The following is a 21,880-nucleotide window of genomic DNA, read 5'->3' as shown; positions in this document are numbered from 1 at the left end:
TATTTGATTTCTCCCGTGCAGTGAGCATACAGATGTTCTTTCTTGTCTTGGCAGCCAGGTTTCTTCTGAACTGTATCACAAACCGCAGCGAGTTGAGCACGCCGGCTCTGAATTGTGAGATTAAAAGAATAGAAAAAATCCTGTTCTTGCAGATTCTTGCATATCATAACCACAGTGTGTTTCCTGGTTTATACTGTATATGCATGTGACACTGCTGGATTTCTGTTTCACTCATGTTACATCAACTTCATTCTGCTACTTCTGCTTATTTCCTACACATACTGTATGTTCAGAGTGCAGCACGAAGGACTATACTAAATTACAGTTACACTACTGTGTTTGTATTTCGCATGTGATATGCATGCTCATAATGCTTGTAATACACTGAACTGCAGTGGAGCCTGTGTGCTGAGGTATATATATATATATATATATATAATATATATATATATATAGATATATATATATACACACACATATACTTATATACCATGCTACTATACCGCTATCTATCTATTGCATGCAAATATCTGCATAAAGGAGAAAATCCACCATGAACCACAACATAACTTTTCTGATCATTTAAAAACTTTAAATTGAATCACAGCCCATGTAAGATGATTTGTTTCAGTCAGTGATATTCAGCTTTTCTAGAGAAAGGGACAGTTCAAAAGCCTGATCAGTCCCTCTGTCTAATCCACATTTTATTTTCATGTTGTTGTTTTTTTTTTGTATTTTATGTCTTTTCTTTTTTCATTTTATAGAGAAAAAATGTTTAGCGTTGACTTAAATATCGACTAGGACCCTGACAAACATCAACACAGACTTTAGGAGAATTCAGCATATAACTTCACCAGGAAGTACATGATGGGGCAGTGGTGGTGGTGGTGGTGCAGTGCTTAGCAGGGTTCTTCCTGTGTCTGCGTGGGTTCTCTCTTGGCGCTCTGACTTCTTCCTACAGTCCAAAAGACTTGCAGTCAGACATGTAGACTCATTGGTGACTCTGTGATGAACTGGCATCCAGGTTGTACCCCGCCTCTCGCCCTGCTGGGATTGGTTCCAGAACATATTAATTTACAAATCATTTCTTTCTTCTCCAGTGTCTGACACAGTGTTTGGTGTTAACCAACATTCCACTGGAGAACAATTGAAGGTCACCCCTGTGGTAACTGCGGCACACACAAATATCTGTTATTGTTTCAGCTTAATTGCACAGCACCAACATGATAATCTTATAGTCTGATTATCCAGAAGTGAACACGCTCTTTGTCTGAGCTCTGAACGAAGCAGAAAACAAACTATAATTAGCATTTTCCTCTGTTGTGTCGGCAAACATTCATACCATTGAGGCTACTAATCTCTTCATATTAAATAAAGGGAACAGAACATTTTGTAGGTGTGGCTACATTATTGTTATTCTGTTATTTTCCTCCATTCACCTCCTCTCTCTCTCTCTCTGCTCATCACTAACCAACAGATTCCCTCATATTTCCAATAGTTGTGTTGCCATGGTGACACAGGTATATAATATCTCATTTGTACGTGTTTCAAGCCCTGCAGTGCAGCGATGTGTTATCTGGACTTTGCTGGAGGGTCGGTCCATTGAGGAGAGCTCTTGTCTGTGTTTTCCTCATCATCAACTGTCCTCCCTGACATGGAGTGTGTTACTGTAACCACATGTAGACTACGTAGAAAATAAGACTTGACTTGAGTGCCCATAAAGGTCTTTTCTAGGCCACTCTTAACGGGTCCTTTGTCAGTCAATGGATATATTGTTTATTACAAATTTAAGAGATCTTGAATCGGCTGGAAAGGTCGTTTAGCTGTGGTTTAAAGTCTCATTACAGGAAGAGGAACTCCGACAGATCAGCCATCGACCGACCCTCAAAGTAAAAATATCTAAAACCTAAACCAGCTTCTTGTAATCAGTGTTAAATAACACTTGGATCATCTTAGGTCTGGGAATTTTAATCACCGTCTTCCCAGAAAGCTGCTGACGCTGAAAACATGAGGTAAAGAAATACCAAGACAATGAGAGACTTTTTAATGCTTTTATTCACTGACTAAAAGAAGAGAAGCATTCATTCAACATTAATTCAAATCAACATTCGGCAGGTTGACCCCTCATGTGTACGCCATCTGTCAGTTAAGAGGTTTTACATGGAGCTTTGTGATGTATCCTCCCTTTTCTCCACAACAGAACCATGGATCAACACTGTTTCTCTACGATAAAATCTGCCCTCTCGGCTGATGAGGACTATTTCCCTGCAGACTGAACCACAAAACAGCTGGAAAAGGTTTCAAATGTTATATCATTTCAGTCTTAGTTTCAGAGCAGTTTCAGAGATAACGCAGGGACGTTCTTCAAGCAAGTTTTAACCCGTGCTTGCAAAATGCGTCAACGGATGTATTTGAAGCTGTACAGCTCAGTCCGAAACATGCATACACATTTAAGTCTGGTTTGAGACCGCACTCAGATGTTTGGAAAACCGTGCACGTTTCTATGAAATGTATATATATATATTTTTTAAATGTGCTCCATGTCATTTGAAATCTGGTCCAGCTGTGTTTTGGCTCACGTCTGGTTCCCTGCTTACAGGAAGAAGGTAAAACCCGCTGCTATGTGCTCACTTTAAACAAACACAGTCACACAGGAACGCAACGCTCAGAATATTCAACATTGAGGATGGTAAAACCATTTTCGCAAAAAACACACAACAACATAGCTTCTGATTTACAAAGTCTGTGTGATTTTATAATATACTTCATGTTCATAAATTGAACCCGGACATGTGTTGCATAAGAGTATACCACGGTAATGCATTGTTGATACCTATACAAATATGCACTGTGTGAGTTTATATATCTATTTATATAGTTTATATTTCTTCCTCTATGGTTTTCTAAAGACGCAGCCGGGCCCTGTCAGCACTGCTTGTGCCCCTTTGTGGCCACTAGTAAGACTGCTGTTATTGCAAACTGTCCTGATTTTAAACAAATGCACAACATTCGTACCACGATAAAACTAGGGGCCGTCTAGCCAGTCTCACAGAGACCAAGAGTGAGCCCGCCGTCACCGCTGCTGTCGCTGGGCTGGCTGACCAGAATCAAAAAGATCTTAAAACTAAAAAAATGATAAGATTTCATAAATTATCATAAGGCCAAGTATTGTCATTGCAAGTTCTTATTAGTTTTATACGTCTTCATTTCTACTGCGTGACAGTGAGGAAAAGAAAATATAAAAACAGAAGAAGAAGAAAAAAAAAAAAGAGAGAGACGAGCGTGGATTATATGCATTCCTCTTGCATAGTTGTGAGGCTGGACTGGGCAGCAGGCCTGCCTGCCTGGCTAATTAGGAGCTTTGGCTCTCCAGACTTGACAAGAAAGACTTTGTTTAGCAGCCAGGAACATCAGAGCCGCAGTAGCTGAGATCTAAATGAAGATAGTTGGCCGACACTGAGCATGAATATCTATCAGTTCCTTGATATAGCCAAGGCGCGACACACCGACATCATCTAGGTTTACCTACCAGAGCAACTGACAGAGTTTGGCCAGGTTATGCTATGAGTGCCATTTTGTTGTTTCTTCTCTAGAAATACAGTGTGGCAAGTATATATACACATCACTGTTATGCTGGGATCATCATCATAAGCTGGCTGGAAAAAAAACAGTTTTAGTGTCAGCTGATGGCTGAAGTTAAAAACTGGTGGCTCTCAGTGTGGCTAACTGCTAATGGCCTTACTCTGTGTGAACCTCTCCCTTCACCCAGATCATTTCTACACGTCTACCTAGATCTGTTACGCAGGACTGATTTTATACCAGTGCAATGCACATCCAGTGTTTTTTTCCCCAGTAACAGAAACATACATCAGGATGTTATTCGGATTCTTCACAGTCCTGCATGAGTCCAGCCTTATGTGAGCCCATTCAGAGGTCTTGCATGTACTGGTAGTAGTCTATGGTCTCAGCATTTAGATAAAAAAAACAAAACAAAAACAAAGAGGAAGCATCTGAAATCTCACATTGCGACGAGGAAACCCTGTCTTTTTATGGTAATCCCTTCAGGAACGTGTCACCTTTACTGATTCTCTTTAAAAAGGAGTTTTTATTTTAGGCCCAGAATCTTTTCTACAGCTAGTTTGAGGAAACTTTCCAAAACATTGCAAACATCCTGTGAGTCCACGTTACAAACTCAAGCTGGCATCCGAGTCTGAGCAACGCTCAAAGTGGAAATGAAACCGGTGTCTGATGCAGATCTGACACAGTCTGCTGCTTTGGTACTAAAATAACACACGCTCACACTTCAGTCCATGTAAATTGGTATAAATATTGGCTATTATAAGAATTAGTGAAGAACTTTGAAACGTGACTCTTTGTATGCGAGTCTGGTAGGACAGGTGTGTCTGTAATCTGTGATTACAAACAGTTTTAATAATATGTCAATGACAACTGTGTCAGCTCTGTGGATTCAAATACCCATCAGGCCACAGAGGAGGCCTAGTTATCTTACAGGATTACCCCATGAATGCATATAACGAGCACAGAAACCAAAAACACAACATAAACAGGTCAGACCGCTGCGACCACATTGATGTACAGTAACTGCGGGTGATGGTCTCCTGAATAACTGACACCACATCTTCCCTCTGGAGCCTTCAAAGCTGTCATTTAACGGCAGAACTCATTAAGAATATGGCTCTGCTAGCTGTGTGTCAAATCAGTCTTTCTGTGTATACACAGTATAGTAGAGGAATACACAAACCTCTGTCTGCATATGGTGTATAAACAAGTCCAGCCCAGACTCCAGTTGTGTGTACTAAATTTGCAGACCAACTTCCTCTTTACGTATTTCGATGTTCTCTAACCTGGCAGATTGATTCAATCGGTGACACCAACTCTTTTCATGGACATGGTAGCTAGTCCTTACGTTTTAGCACGGTCGGTGTGTGTGTTGCTTTCACGTATGACCTTTAGTGTACCGGACACAAAAACAAGGTCCAGAAATGGCCCCCCCCGGGATGCTGAAGCATCAAGTGAAAGCAAAGCATTGGCATCGCAGTAACACACGTTAAATGCACTTTTAAAAACGACCACTTCTAAATGGTATCACACCTGCGCTCTGCTCAGACCAGCTGGTAATCTGGTGCGACTAGTCGTGCGGAATCTTCACCCCCCCCCCCCATGCCCTTCGAAAAAACCGGCAGACTCATTCAAAGTAAAAAAAATATAGTATATATTTATATAGTATAATTTTCCATGCAGACACGTTAGCCATGTAGTAAACTGTTATGCTAATCAGATGGCCTGAGCGACCCACCACGTGGAATGTCCTGTTCCGAGCAGATCTCTAGCAGCGAATCACTTTACAGCTCCAAAAGCCCGGTGGACTAAACACTTCCCCACCAGATCTGACCTTGGCCACAGGCTTGGCATACGACGTGTCAGATCAGACACACTGGCCTTTATCCTAGCTGGGTAAGGCTACAATCTGTCAGAAAGTAGCTTCTGGAAGCATCAGAGGGAGTGTTTAGTCCCAGATGTGTTCTGAGGTTGAACCTGACCCTCCTCGTCCTCCTCGCCTTTAGGTTGTTGTTGTTGTTTTTTTTTTTTACATTCACTCACTTCTCACAGTGAAACAGGTGGTGGAAAAAAGGGAGGCAGACAGAGATAGAGAAAGAGAGAGGGTGAGGAATACGGTGGTAAGCAAATATTGTTGACATGGTCCAACTCCAGGCTTAAGGCTTTTTTCTTAAGCCTCTGTCACACTGCACTCGACTCGAAAGGCCTCTATGATGTCCCGGCAACATGCAGCGTCAAACCCTGAGTGCCATTCACAGATAGGAATTTGGCCACACTGTACAAGTTGTGCACCAATGCCGCTTATCCTTATCGGGTAACATATGTTGGATATAAGTACGCCTTCTTTCTGTACAGCTAGTTTGGAACCCTAGCACGACATTTGCCAAATCTCTGCACGGAGTTCTGCTTTGGTCTCTTTTACCGTCGACACTGCTGACATTTCATCTGCTTCTGCACTGTACGACACGGGCAGAGTTTGGACACACACACGCAACAAACAGAACGGTAGTAGTCAGCCGGAAGAAACCGAGAGTGGAGTGGAACAAGTGAGGAAAAAAGACAGAAATGTCAGAATGGAAAGTACTGGAAGGAGGTGTGGAGTAGAGAAGAATACTGGACCAGCCTCCCGCCAGCGTGTGCGTACATGGGCACTTCAGATAGACTTGTGTCTGGGTTTAGTTTGTTCCACTGTGGTCTTTGGCAGCTTAAAACACATCAAGGGAAGGAGAACAGATCCAGTGACTCCTATTACTCAAATGAGTGAACTAGAAGCCTGAGCTATTGTAACTTTCCCTCCGATTGTACCCTGAGAACGAACGATTTCTGTTCCTGTTTCCTGCTGCAGTAGAAGTGATAAGACTACACTGCTGAATATGAGAACCCCCGCTTAAATACACACACATACACAGAAAACATATGATGGCTGCACTGCTGACAACTTGTCCACACACACTCATACCATCTTATTCACACATTTTCTACTAGATACACTTTTGAAAACTTGCGCAGAAAATACAAGCAAGACAAATTAAAACACGCATGTGCTGAAATCCTAGCTACTGAAGCTCCTAATGCCGCCTAAAGAGTGAACTAACAATCACAGCAACAGTGAAAAACGACACAGAGCCAATAACGAGGGGAGAGCAATTTCCAAATATGAGTTATTATAGTTGAATGAATTTTTTTTTTTATCATGAATCTGGGAAAAAAAACCCACAGTCCCTCCTTTCATTCCTTTTTATTCTGGGCAGAAATTTTGCCACGAGGGCCAAGTCGGACTGGCCAAACAGCGAGATCTGAATTTTAGTGTGAAGCCAATAACCTGTGGGGAAATGAAGGAGGAAGCACACATGGTGAGCGAGTTTGTAAAATTGGCTTTTTTTAAAAATCACTTTGTTTGTTAAAAAAAAAAAAAAACCTCAGATGATCTAGTTTGAAAGTTTGAAGTTACATTCTGGTGTAGATTGCTGTGATTTCCCCCTCATTATCAGGCGATGCCTCGTCACAATACAAACGTCTTAAACGTAAAAGCAGCAAAGTCGAGCTCTTAAAAAAACAAAACATGATGAGCGGAAAAAAAGAAGAAGGAGGAAGATAAGATAAAAACCAACATATTTTGGTCTGAATGTGTCACGTTGGTATTGCTATCCCCTCCGAGTGTGTGAGTGTACAGCTCTGTGAACAGCCGCAGGCAGCCTTTAAAAAGAAACTCTTGGTACCAGTGTGCATTTATCCTGAGATAGGGACCAAGGACTAGAGAGATTATCATGGCCAAACCATCAGGGTCCCTTTAACAGATGAGCAGACATTTGGTAACCACAGGCCCAGCATTAGGACCAGTTTATCTAGAACCAAGCAAAGTGCTGACACACTGTATGACTCTGGTTCCATATCAGTCCGTGAGGGGAAAAGAAATGCAGGTCAACCTTGTAAACTACAGACCTTGATATGAACCTTCACAGTCTGCAATATCATTTGCCCCGACCTTTTAAAGTGCCATGGTGTGCACAACAGTAACTGAGCTGAAGCCATTTGGGTGGGCAGCTTTTCCAAACGACAGCTAGTTGACAATTTCTTCTATCTAGCTCAGCTCAGGAAATGACTTAGTAAGACAACAGCGTACAACAGCAGCCACAACGCTGGAGCATCAGATATAACCACACTTGGCCCGGGTCACACTCAGCCCAGGCTTGGTTTGTGTGGAGCACAAGACGTTTGGTCGGCAATGCCTGGCTTGAGGCCTGAACATGGCATGCTTGTACGTCCACGGAGCCTGAATAACATTCATTTCATTTATTAGGGCGAAAGCATTCCCTCTGTGATATTGCAAAGTCAGAATCAGGCGATGAAAAAGTGACTTGTGATTCAATCAAAGTAATGCCTTCACTCTAGATAATGAAAGCCAGTCGCACAGCCAGACAAGAACCACTGTGCCAGACAGAAGTCATTTCACCGCAGGAAACAGACTACATTCAGCTCAGACATTAATTGGGCCCAGCAGGTCCTCCTATCGACAGCATGGATTCCACTCCACAGCCACTCTCTGTCCCCCACATCTACTGGATGTGCAATGAGCAGATCGACTTTGCCATTCTTTAGTCCTTACCAACCTTAATCTTTGAAAACAAATGTATGATTAGGTTTGCTGAACCCCCCAACAAAAGGTGGAGTGAGGGTTTCATCAGATGGCAAGATAAACAACATCATTAACAACAACTACAACAACAACAACTGTATCCAGAAAACAAGGGGCTGTTTCCAAGGCAACTGTGACTCAAGAGGAAATTAAAAAACAAACACACACACATACACACATATACACAAAAAGACAATATCTCACACCAACTGATTGTTTCACACACCCTCCTCGACATCACCACCACCACAACTGTCCTGGTCATAGTGATGTTAAAAGCCTACCTGAGACTGACAGAAGAATTTTTCGCCCACAGAAATACGGCACGTGACCCAAAACCTTTGTTGTGCGGTAGGTGCCCACTTCCCGGAAATTATAACCAGCCTTGGCCGTCCGTGGGAACCTACAAAGTCTGAACTCATTTCAGTCAGCAGCCGTGGCCGATTTTCTGCAGCGAATGTAGTTATACAGTAAGCCTTCAACAGGGAACAAAAACCTGACTGGCCAAGACAATGACAGAATGAGAGTTAAGTACATTCAGTACATCCTTTTCCCTGTTCTTGTTCGTGAAAAGTTTTCTCAATCCGCGACTGAGAAAAACTAGTTGCTGCCTACAAAACTGCGAAACCTTAGGAAGCTGCGCCTACAGAATACTGGTGTTGTTTTAGCATGGCCTCACCATGAGTTTGGAAGTAGTCACAGAGATTTCTCATATCACGGTTATTTATACATATATGTGGCATTGTGGAATGAAAATCTATTTTCTCTTTAGAATAATGCACAACTATTTGAAGATTTTTTTTAAATGTCAGAGCCCTTCATATCGTGACGCACACTCCTGTTCTTTTCTTTGACTTGATGACTTGACATTTTCATACAAAATAGGGCTCTGTAACCGGTGAAACTAGTCAGAAAGTCTTGACATCTAGAGGAGAGCTAAGGCAGCTATATTCAGCCTTAATATATATATGCAACCAGCTCACTACAGATCAAAACAGAACAGGGTAGGGTGCGTTGTATTGTGACGGGCTGAGTCCTATAGTTTGGCTCTGAATGTCAGTCGGAAGACGAGGCTCCCTCTTTAAAAAAATCGACTAGTGTCCTTTCCCGAAAAGTGAACGGGGTGGGAAGCGTGTATGCTGCAAGCACGTAACAATATTCTCCATAACGCCGTCAGTAAGGTCCTCGAAATCCTCAATAAAAACCATTCGGCTTTGAAATGCCACTCACTTTACGATGGTCATAAATCACATAGCACTGACAAAAATTGATGAGCACCTGCCACGGTCAGCCACATCACAGTGGCAATTCAGGAAATAGTGGACAAGTGCACAGGGAGCTCTTTCAGAGCAACAGCAGAAGCAGCGAAGGTTGTGTTACCGAGGAAGTGATTGATCGGTTAGTTTACAAACTCCAACTTTTGCTGCTAGTGTGGAGCAGACAGACAGAGAGCAAAGGTTTGAAAAGAAAGAAAAGAAAAATACTTTCACAACTAAAGCTAGTAGCTTTTGTCGGAACACACATTCCCCCCACCTAAATCCCAACGGTCCATCACTCAACCCGCCTGCCTGTCCTGTTCTAGCAGTGAGCAGGATAATAATATATCTGTATTTAAATACACACAAAGCCTATACAGGCAAGGGAACCACCACACAGGAAAAAAAAACAAGGTTATACACAGAGCAGGGAGAGTCAAAGAAAAAAAGAAAAAAACAAAAAAAACAAAATCAAAGTTACATCATAAAGAGGCCCTGGAGGTTATTATGGTGAAGGAGAGACATCGAGCTCTGAATACTTGTTGATCAAGACCAGACGAGACCAGGCCATGTCAGACCAGAGGACATTTGAAGCCGCAGAATGACGAGCTTGAACAGACAAATTAAAACTGCTCATGCCTCAAGTCTTGTCTGTGGTCAGAGATCACAGATTGGCATCATTTCAAACTGATTGATCAAAGTTTCATTACATTATCCAGTTTTAAATGAGTCTTCGTAATTGGACTGTATTGTATTTAAAACATCAAAAGATTGAAGCGGTTTTCCAACATCACTGGCTAACTAGATAATCAAAGAGGCAAAGCTAGAAAACAGGGAATCATTTGGAAAATGGTAGGCCTTCACTGTGTGCTAAAATCCCTGTGAAAGAAACGCAAAAAATAAAAGTAAAATAAAAACAATCAGCTCACATAATGTAATTTATAGATTGTTTTATGCCAGCTTTTGCCCTGGTACAAGATGACTTGGACTTAGTTGGTCTGGCCTGGTCTTGACACAGTTTAAGCTGTGATGCGTTGGATTTGACATCCCTGCCTACATGCCCATGCTGAAGGCGTGCAGCTCACGGTGGAAGTGCTGGGTAGGTTCGGACAAGACCAGGCTGGAATCCAGGCAAGGGTGCCACACACGGCCGAGGCCCAGAGAAACCTCCTTGACCAGGTTATGGACCGGGTCACCCTCCATGCACATGGACTGGTCCGGATCGAAGTCGATGCTCTCCTCGGAGACGGTCAGGACGCGAAGACTGGAGCCTCGCAGCCGAGAGATGGCCACCAAGTTATGGGACCATACAGTGTAACCTACAGAGAGGAGGTGTTCAGGGAGGTTGCACTAATCTCACTTATATGTTGATAAATAAATCAGTATGCTTTACATATACAGCTCGACATTCAATAGACCGTATTGATATAATCAAGAAAAATCAGATCAAACTGAATTCTAGACAAACACAATACAAGGGGCAGACTCTAAGCAAGACTCAAGGCGGCTTCATGTCCAATATTTTTACATTAACAATGAATGAAACAGCAACTGCTGCAGTCAGTCTAACTCTGGTTAGCACAGACCAGAGTGAAACTGAAGAAGCCTTCAACAACAACACCAACAACAAGCTGAACTCACCGTGTATCACCAGTACAGCCAGCTGAGTGCATCGCCATGCCAAGAGGACCAACGGGTCTTCGTTCCGATTGACGCTGAGGTCAGGAAAGTCGGGGTCATCCCTCAGGAGCAGGAAGTGAGTCAGCGTTTTGTTGTACTGCTGAGAGATGAGCTCCAATGTAGCGTCAGACACCAGTGTATTGTAACTGTCGAGGTGGAGGCGCTCCAGAGGAAGGCTTGGCTTTAGGACCCTGAGGAGCTCTGAGCTGTCCACCTCCAGGGCCATGATGTACACTCGCAGGTTGGCACTCACACGAACCTGTGGAGGATCAGGTTAACTCGACTGATGTACACTTGGAGACTTGAACTTACTCGGAAAAAAAAATGTAGCTGTGTCATCATTGGCATAAGGCATTACAGCCAACATTCACATCATGTTGTCAAATAGAGCGAGAGGCTGACGTGCAATCACTGAGAAACAAAAAGATAGGTGTTGCATTACCAGTGCCTTCCAGTCATCCTCTGTAGCTGTCCCTTCTAATGGTTTGAACTCCAGGGCGGCGCCGTTGAGCAGCAGTGACAGGCGATGCAGTGGAGTTCGGCGTGGAGATGCCAGCAGGCCACAAAGCTCAGATGTCAAATCAGAGAAATCCAGAGCCAGAGAATGAAGATTAGACAGACGATCCAACTCTGATGGTGAGATGAGGGGACCTGAGGAAAATTCAGGAGAAGTGTCGTGGATTAAAAACAGATTTGATTCAACCGTTTTTTAAACATTTACACAGTTTTAGACAAACGGATCCCATCCGCACATACCGAGCTGATGGTCCAGTAAACTGAGGTGCTGCAGGGTCTCAGCTGAAGGATTTGACAGGCAGGCTAAAGAGCAGGGAGTCACCAGACCCAGCATGAAGCTACAGGACAACCACCTCAGCTGCCTGCCGTTGGACAACAACTCCATGAACAACTGTTGGATTCTGCAGGAGAGCACCGCGGGGAGAGTAATGAAGAGAAGGATGAGGAGAATTAGCTTCAGTTTGACTATAGCAAGTTTAACTGAAGATACAATGAGAGCCATTTATCCTAATTCAAATCAAAGGCAAATTTAGTCCTGAAAAAAAAAACATACGAGTGAAGAGAGACAAACAGGATCAAGATCAAGATGTACATCTGTGCAAAGAGAAAGATGCTGTGCAGTGCACCAAGTTTATTTTCATGCTTTTATAAGAATGCACGAACTATAAAAACAAACAGAACACTTTACTCTATTAAACTCCTGTGGCCTTGAATTTAGATACTTCAATTAAACCATTTACTCAACTCAGGGGTTACTCGGCTAGCCTGTCCAAGTATATTTCAACACATTTTATTTGGCATTACTTTGCCAATATGAGGCTCATAAAACAGTGTGACATCATCTAGATCGAGCCAAAAACCTCCAGACCTGTCCTACGAAGCAGGACATGAAAGGTATGCACTGACATCATATCTTCATGTGATGCCACCCACCCGACTACCACGGAGTTGCAAAACAAACCCACAGCGGTTACTGTGAATGAGAAGTACTGTGATGCTAAAAAGAAAAAGGGCATCAAAATTGGCAACGGTCTGTCGGCTGTTCTGTCGTACTGTGTACGTTGAAACGGATTGGAGCGAATATGGTGCAAAAATCAAGGAAGTTACATTCAATTAATTACATTTTCTAAACATTTTGTAGCACTGGCGTGAGCATACCACAGCTTCAAGAAAATCTATTAGTCTATGTCGTCATTTGCAATTCTCAGTTTCTATAAAATTTTCCTTCAGAAAACCGCAGAATCTGCCGCACTTTCACAGCAACTCTCAGCTGCATAGGACCAACAGTTTGTTGACCAAAAGATGGTCACACTGCGATGTGGTGATGCTCGAGATGCTGCGTGCCAAACTGCCATATGAACCAATTTGTAAATGAATTAGCGTTCTGAAACGACACACACCATTTCCAATTCCAAACGAGGGTGCCAACAGTGCCAAATTGTAAATAACACTCTCTCACCCACACGCGGAATATCAAAAAGACACTTTTTTTCCCCATTCATGTGCTGCGATCAATCAAATACAGTAGTTTTTACTTAAAATACAAAACAACCACTCTGTGGACAGAAGCAACGACTGAAGGAAACCATTCACGACAGTCAACAGAAAATGTTGCTATGTTCAGGCTTACTCGTTGATCTTTTTGTCTCCTTGGTGAATTTGGTGCAGGTTGGAGCTGTCCAACAGTCCCTCCTGTTGGAGAATACAAGTGTCTCCATACAGACTCAGCTTCTGCAGGTTTCTGGAGAATAAAAAGAAAGAATGTTAGAAATACAGATAAGAAACAAAAAGGAACAAGTCATCATGCTCTCCTTCACACTGAAAGATGATAACAGATGTTATCATGTACGCAATATATTCAAAACACAAACAGAGACTGTTGTTTTTCTCAAGTGTGTGTGTGTTCCTGTTACACTGTTAGTATTTTTAAAAACAGACAACCAAACCTAGTCATACCACATCAACCCAGAATAAATGTCAGTTTCATTGTCATCGGTCTGCTGTGTCAACATTTGTTAAAGTTATTAGTGCTCCAAGTTGTGTGTCTGGTTCTATCACACACTACACAAGAGGTGCATGGGAATTTTCAATGGAAGCAACAGTAGCTAGACTAATACTCGATTTAGGGTTACCTCTTTAACAAACTGGAGCCTTTTTGTACAAACTAATCAAGCCCCGGCTCTGTATACTGCTGGGCCGCGTCCTATCATGACAGAATTATGGCTACTCTGCTTTAAAATCCTAGCATCCACCTTGTACCTGGCAACAATCAAGCAGCAGACTACATGCCAAAAGGTTGATGCTTTTAAAAGCAGTCATGGTAAGCAGAAAGGGTCGAATGCACCCAGTCACAACGCACTGTCTACATCTGTTTTGATAATGATATTTGGAAGATGACTAATCTATGTTGTGAAGTGGGATTATCAACCACAGTCACAGCTGGTACAGGCCTGTCCTCTAGTCACCGTGCACATTATGTTTTCACGCGGACCACTTCCTGTGAATTCAGCTGAAATGCATCTGCAGTGAAACCACCAACAGTTGCATGTGCAGTTACTTAAAAAGAAACAAAAGAGTTATCTATTCTTGTTCTTTAGAGCATGTTCCAGTGGAGTCTGACCAATGTTAATGTTGATAACATGAGAGCAAAAGTTCGATACGGCAGCTGGCATTCTGGTTTGAATCGCTGAAAATGGCAAACAACAACAGATAGCATGGCATATTGCTAAAAATACTTACTTTCCCCGGACAACATTTGTATCCTGATTTTCAGAGTTCAACCCGTTACTCTAGCAACAGCGCGTCTCTACTTATCTTCATTAGTCTCCGAGAACACACTTATTGTTTTGTTATGGCAGGAAATGAAGTCATGCAACCTTATTTTTTTTAATCCTGAGTCGGTTGGCACCTTTGAATATTCTCCAAACCCACATTACAGTTTGATCTAATTTTAAATCACATTTCCTTCCTGAATACACTACAACTCATGTGTGAATTAGTTTGCATCACAATTTTAAAAAAAAAGGGGGCACAGGGTAGGTTTGTCAGTAGAAAACATTGGAAACTGCTCAATGAGAAGGAGTCAGACAACAGAGAAGGTTTCAAGCTTTGGACTGGGTGCTGTTTCTATACTACAAAAGGGGCTGTGGGGGATAATAGAGAATGTGGGAGAAGGTATGATAGATATACACAAGTTCTACAGGTGTGTTAACATTTAAAAAGGTTTTCATTTTATTTTTTTTTACAAAGAGTAGAAACTTCTACAGCATAAATAATCCAAAGGGTTGGATTATTTATGCAGCACATGTAGGTAATCATATCCCACAATATGAACTAAATGTACATACACTGTATGTGTGTGTCAGTGCTGATATCAGCAAGTCAAAGCCAAACAAAGCCTCCTCTAGCCACCACCAGTGCTGTATTGTATCTATTGGTACGAAGACCACGATGTAACAAAAAGAAAAAGAAAAAAAAGCACACGAGCGTTTGACCCTGAAGCATACATCATAATATTTGACGGCTGCGTGCGTAAAAACGCTGTAATATCGACGACATCTTCAGAAAACGTGAGCTGCTAACTCCGCTGCAAAGACATGACCCGATTACGTAACACCTAATGTCAGGGTTTGTTTATAGCTAACCGAGCTAGGCTAGCTGTTAGCTCGCTGCGACGCGTCAGACGCTGTGAAATTATAAATAAAAAGACACGGTGTCATGGTGAACGATGATATTGAATAAAAACAAACAACTTGATTTTTTCGGGTTTTTTTGGAAGCGGATTTGAACGTTACCTGTTGTTGCGGATGCTGCTGAACACACACAACACCTGGTCCAAGTAGGTGGCCATGGCGTCCCTCCATCGCTCGGAAAGCTGCGGGTCGTTATCGGGACCGGGAGGCTGCTCCATCCTGGCCGACGACTGCTCGCTGTTCAGGGGACTAAGGTAGCCTTCCACCGGTGCGAGCTCCAGCTGCAGCTCCCGCACGAAGGAACCGAACTTCCGCATGAGGAACTCCAGTCTCGGGGTCTCCTCGGAGCTGGAGCCGCCGTTACAACCACCACTACCACCACCGCCACCTATTCGCAGTTTAAGCTCCGTCCACAACGCGGGGTAGAAGAGACACTCCCTCCATCGTGAACACACGGCCGAGGCCCGGAGCTTGTCTCGGTCGGACAGAAAGGAGAATATGTGGACGATAAGCTCGCTTGGTAAAGCCATGGCTCCGACACCCCCGCACAGAGCCATGGCGAGCTAAAGAAAGCTGCTGTTAGAAAAACCAACCAGATATAAAACAAATGTTACAACCGTTGTTTTTTTTTTGTTTTTTAAAAACAAACTGGTGCAGCAGCGGCGAACACGAGCAGCGCTCCTTCCTCCTCACGGTGAAAACAAACCGTTTACAGCTTTGCCTTCAATACTATCGGACCGCACCACTGCTTTTCAACGCGCGGGGAACAAAACAATCCTCATAATATTATAAATATGTCTTTAACGGGATGTGTGCTGTTATTTGATTTGAGTAGAATCACAGGTTTATTTATTCAACCATATTAAGGTTGGGTGGTGTTGGTAAAATAAGACTTTTAATAATCTGTGATTGCATCGCCTCGTTGTCAAGTGAATGGTTTAGTCCTGAATTGCTGTTATTTTTGCCATACTGCCATGTTCCACCAGGGGGCGGTGTTCGTAGACAGGCAAGCCAACACGTGATCTTTATTTTGGAGTTGGTTCCCCCACCCAGACTCAACCTCGTCAGCTCACACCCCTTTCCAAAACAGAACTACACCTACAACATTAAAGTTAAAGTGCAAAAACAGTATGAACAAAGGATGAAGTGCTTCTCAAGTCAATTACAGCGAAACAATGACACTCTGAGATCTCAGGCTCGGTGCTTTAACAGAGAGAAATGCTATGAATAAAGAACAATCACAACAGTCGAACAAAATCTTATTAGAATAAAGTGCAGCAGCTATAATATAACAAAAATAAATATAAAATAAGATATAATACTGTGGTAGCCAGCTGAGCAATAATAAAACATAAGCACTGTATGTCAACAGGTTGTGCGTTAATGTAGTAAATGTAGATAGATAGATAGATAGATAGATAGATAGATAGATAGATAGATAGATAGATAGATAGATAGATAGATTAAACCTGAGCAAAGAAAATTAAGTATGTGCAGAGAAATTAAACATGAGCAAAGATATAAAGGTACTGTACTGACAAATTCATCCAATACAATGTTAAACCTTTAACTGTAGTGTGTATTGTATTTTACTATACTGTGTATTCTTTTGAGAAATATGACTACAGTTTACATCTTGTTAACGGTGACTTGTTACAAGTGCCTCCCAAGGGTTGGGTAGCAAACTATCTCCAATATAAACATCTGTGGTTTATAATAGGAAGTTTCTATGGGGAGTTCTTTGGGACACATTTCAAGGCTAAGATAAAGGTCAGATTCCTCATTATGGGAGACTCCCTTTTCAGGAAGCAACATGGTTATGCCAGGTGCAGGGCAGGAACTGCATAAACGTATGTCACTTTCTTTCACAGACTCTGAACCACTTTGTGCGTATGAGGATCTCTGACCTTCCAGCTGAAATACTTATAACTTGGTGGTATTCTTTGTGTGATTACTTTATGTGATTCTTTGTATGCTCATATTGTCTTTTTGACCTCAAATTATTCCTACTCTGTTGAATAAATCAATTTAAAGACAAAGACAATATTGGGATCACATTTGTTCATCACTAACTGGAATTTCCACCACCAGCACACAATATGTATAAATAGATTTCTTTCTTTCTCTCTACACTATAATCTATAAAGTAAGAAGCTCATACTCGTTTTTCAACGTCAGTAATCAGCAGCAGCTCAGCTGAGTAAAATAAAAGTTAAGTAAGAGAATTATTGAATAAGCGGCCTATTTGACTGCCAAATGTTGACTGAAGTGCAAACACTGTCATCTCACAGCAAGAGGTGACATTGGTTGGAACCTCGGCTGGGGCCTTTCTGTGTGGAGTTTGCGTGTTCTCCCTGTGCCTGCATGGGTTCTCTCTGGGGACTCTGGCTCCCTCTCACAGTCCAAAGACATGCTCTTAAAAGGTCAAACGGTGACTCTAAATTGCCTGTAGGTGTGAATGTGAGTGTGAATTTGTGTCCTGTGATGAACTGGTGACTTGTCCGGGGTGTACCCCGCCTCCCGCCAAGTCAGCTGGAATAGTTCCAGCCCCACTGGGGCTGACCCTGATGAGGATAAGCGGTTACAGATAATGGATGGATCTTGACTTTAATGAGGACAGTGTGGCAGTAGTGGGGGCCTGAAGAAACAAAGTGATTAAGATCGACTTGTCTTCGGTCAGGTCATAAACCTGCACACATTCTCGCTTTTTCGTCTTCGGTCAGGTCATAAACCTGCACACATTCTCGCTTTTTCCTCTGAAAACACACTTTGTTTCTTACAACCAGGGCTCTAAATTAACTTTTTTGAGTACCAGCCAATCAGAATTTCCACTAGCCACATTTTTTCCATGCAAAAACAATCAGAATTTCCACTAGCCACATTTTTTCCATGCAAAAAAGACAGATTATGAGAGCGACTGAATTAATTTGATCATTTTATTAACTAAAGCTTTAAATTAATCTTACAATGAAGTTGGGAACTTAAGTACATACAACAAATATCCTACCATTTTATTACTCATTAACCCCTCCATACTTTTCAGGGTCTAATACGACACATTTTTTGTACATAATAATAATTAACTACGTAGCATATTTACACATGTAGAAGCATGTTTGGAAGAACATACACCGGGAAAATGTCCAAAGTCTGGCGGGCTAAGCACTCGCTTCTCAAACACTCCCGGTGTGGTTTGAAGTCGCGTGCAGGAGTTTTTTTTAATACACACCAAAATGTATTTTCACCCGCATTTGGCAGGTTGGCGGGTGTTAATTTAGAGCCCTGCTTACAACCACAATTAAATGTAGTCTGAATAAAAGGCCACTAATCTAATCATTTGAAATAATTGAAACTCATTTTTCAATAAGCTGTTGGCCTATTGCTGTTGCATTAAGCTGTGTAAAATATTGAGATGGAGCCAAAAAGCTTGATGTGCACAGAACTCTGTCTGCCATTACGCACGCAACTGTAGGTACCTTGATTGCAATCAACCACAGGGCTTCTCCAAATTAAAAGCAACACTCTGTGCTTCTTGGCAAACTAATTGCTTATATTTGATTACTTTCCTAATTTATGCGTTGCACATTGTGCAGCGTGGAGGAGACGGTGGCATCTTGGAGGAAATACAAATCACTCTTATCTCTTCCCTTTCTATAAAAATTCCACATGGATGTGCAAAGTAAAATTTAATGTTATGACAATAGTAACATATCAAGGACAAGCTCTAATACTAAACCTTTGTACTTTTACTGAAGTAAAACATTTAAATGCATGCATAAAAGAGTATTTCTACACTGCGGTACTGCTACTTTTACATCTGAGTACTTCTTCCATCTTTGCCAGAAGTATAAGCTATGATATTGTATAAATAAGGCAGAAGTATAAAATAGTATGACGTGTAATGTGAGCTCCATGCACCAATATGGTATATAACATGGTGATGAGCTTGAGAGCTCGAAAGTTCATGTCCCTGGGCCTGGTGATGTGGCGCTGTATGCTGGACGGCAGCAGGCAAAACATTTGGGTGACTGGGGTCTCTGATGATTCTAAATCTGTCCTCACACATAAATATTTAATGAGTTTTGCTTGTACAGTATACTCTCCATACGTCTAGAAAAAGCAACGCACAACATTTCAAACAGCTACTGCCAGTATATTTAAAATTATTAGCTTTAATGATGGACAGCACATTTAAAAAATTCTAAAAAAAATATCACAGTCTAATGTGCACTGAGGACACTGAGTGTATAAATATATTCGAGTCCTCATTATTAATTTAAAATGGGGTTCTAACTCCAGTCAAGCTAATACGTCTAGACATTCTGGATGAGGACTCTGCTGATATTAGTTCCCAAAATAGCTCCATTGAACAAACTGAACAACAAGGCCGCAGCTGTTTAAAGATTTTAATGCAGCTTTGGGATCAATATAATTTAGACTCATGTTGCAGACAGTGAGTTGTCAGTGTGTGCAGCTAACCTCATCACAGTTTGACAATAATATTCCATTTCTTTTCTCAACATTATATGTTTCATATATTTAATCCAAGCAGCTGTTGTAGAGTTTAAACTTGAAACACCGTGGTTACAGTTCAGTCTCTCCCCATGCAGGTCACATTGTGTCTGACTTCAATAATTTGGGATGTAGGCAACAATGACTGTGGGTTTTAACTGCAGGATAGTCATTCAGTTCCACTTATCACCACAAGATAGCAGTACAATGACTCAGTGCAGCATCTCCAATGGACTGAATCCTCTTTTAATCGCTTCTGTGTTTCTCTCTCGTCCATTCTTCCTCAGTCACAATCGCTGCTTTCTTGACAGGGAATTACTTGGAGGAGATCAGGTGTGGAGAGAAACAGAGAAGAAGATTCTTCATTAAGGTAAACCACTTACAGTGGAAATTACAAAATATTAAAGCATTTCATTTCAAGCCACTGACTGCAGTAATCTTGTAAGTAAAGCACCAGTATGCCTAATGTAAAATTCCATCTTCTGTGACTGCATCAGAGCTTTGGAAGCCTCTTATCTTTGATGTATTAGTTAAATGTACCACTAGTTAATTGATGTCACATCAGATTTATTCTTTTTAAAGTGCAGTGTGAACGCCTGACTTTATCTGGGCTCCAACAGGCCTTCTCATCAACTACAGCCTTAAAAATAAAAGTTCGAGTTAAAACCTAAAGTGCTTCTTCATGATGAGGGGAGCCACCTTTGGTTCTGCATGGAACATTTTACCTGTTGGTTCTTCCAAGAACTATTTATTATCAAGTTCTTCCCATGAATTTAGCATACATAGTATTTGTCCCTGAGTTAATTCAAAGTGCAGTGTATAAGAATTTTAAATAATTTATTTAATGTTAAATGCAACATTGGATAAATTATTTTAATAAGCAATTCCGTTATTTGTTATTTTATATAAGTTAGTATCACATCACTAATTGCTCTCTCTAAAAAGTAGTTGTAACAACAATAATTTCCTCACACAGCCACAAGTTAAAGGTCAAAAGGTTTGGCATATAGCAACCATTAGTTAAAGCCATATGTACTTTTCACAAAAAAAGCTGTTCAACTCCAAACAATGATGCGTGTGACTGTAGTAAAGTAGCAAGGTCATACCAATACCAATTTATTTTGTTTTAAATTAATTGAACTTTGAACAGACTTCAGATCAAGGGGAAAACTACAAGAAAAAAAGGTTTATAAATGAAGTAACAATTTAAAATGTGAGACATGGCCCTCTCTATACCTACAAATTTAGGAGAGGCTGCTTATGTATGTTGTCTTCCCAGTATAATATGAAGAGATGATTTTTTTTTTACTCAGCCTCATAGATAAGACATGCAGTATTTGGATACATTTAACGGGTAATCTTAGTTGTTTAGTTAAAAAGTTAAGTTAAGTAACTTGTTAAGTAACTTTGTTTGCTATTAACTCAGTCTGTGCACATCTCTTTTACTTTAAACTGTCAAAATCATCACTGCAGACGACTCAGAAACTTTTTCTGGCAGACAAATCCCCCTAAACATAAATTATAAATGATTTGGCTCCTGTTAAGTCTAAGAAGACCCATCCCATTTTAAGCAACAAACAGCATAAACAGTCTTGGATCCTACTGAATTAAAGTGCTGGGCAAAAGGCCCTCATATGACAGCAGTCCTTACATTTAGAGTTCAAGACTTAAGCTCAGTGCAGAAAATAAATGCCAAATCCCATCTGCTGAACCAAACACATCAAACTGAAAATATACTGCAATCTGCTGCTTAGGAAGAAAGTACAAATAAAACTGCACACACTGGGGTGCCTACTTTGGATTTATTTGTCATTATTATTTTTTAAATGCAAATTAATTCTCATATCACAGTGGTGATACGACTTGGAACTTGCAGGGGGGTTATATTAAGAAATTCAATATTAATCTCATTAATCTAAAAGCTTTGCTTTCTGGTGATTATGGAGCCTCACATTGTTCAGTATTAAAGATATTAGAAAATTAAGAGTCATATAAATACATTGTGTAAA

At 41.3% G+C, this 21,880-nt stretch overlaps 1 protein-coding gene across 1 annotated transcript; it reads right to left on the bottom strand.

Moving 5' to 3' along the window:
- Positions 1–2,037: 2,037 nt before the first annotated feature.
- fbxo33 (F-box protein 33) lies at positions 2,038–16,149 on the bottom strand. The gene is made up of 6 exons (XM_010742993.3): positions 15,462–16,149; positions 13,298–13,408; positions 11,908–12,068; positions 11,594–11,802; positions 11,113–11,410; positions 2,038–10,790 (listed from the first exon to the last, which is right to left on the bottom strand). Exons 1-6 carry the CDS (start codon positions 15,914–15,916, stop codon positions 10,525–10,527), a joined length of 1,500 nt encoding a protein of 499 aa, XP_010741295.1. The 5' UTR covers positions 15,917–16,149; the 3' UTR covers positions 2,038–10,524.
- Positions 16,150–21,880: the final 5,731 nt, after the last annotated feature.

Source organism: Larimichthys crocea, chromosome XXIV (assembly GCF_000972845.2).
Source record: "Larimichthys crocea isolate SSNF chromosome XXIV, L_crocea_2.0, whole genome shotgun sequence".
Lineage (NCBI taxonomy): Eukaryota > Metazoa > Chordata > Actinopteri > Sciaenidae > Larimichthys > Larimichthys crocea.
The sequence above is the reverse complement of the archived record's forward strand: the minus strand, read 5'-3'. Positions and strand labels throughout refer to the sequence as shown.

What these genes read in the sequence shown, in the direction of transcription:
- fbxo33 (XM_010742993.3), bottom strand. Translation starts at nt 15,916, where the DNA reads ATGGCTCTGTGCGGGGGTGTCGGAGCCATGGCTTTACCAAGCGAGCTT. An exon ending in AGCAGCATCCGCAACAACAG is followed by an intron (nt 13,409 to 15,461) that starts GTAACGTTCAAA and finishes TTTATTCTCCAG; the next exon opens with AAACCTGCAGAAGCTGAGTC. An exon ending in GGAGACAAAAAGATCAACGA is followed by an intron (nt 12,069 to 13,297) that starts GTAAGCCTGAAC and finishes GCTCTCCTGCAG; the next exon opens with AATCCAACAGTTGTTCATGG.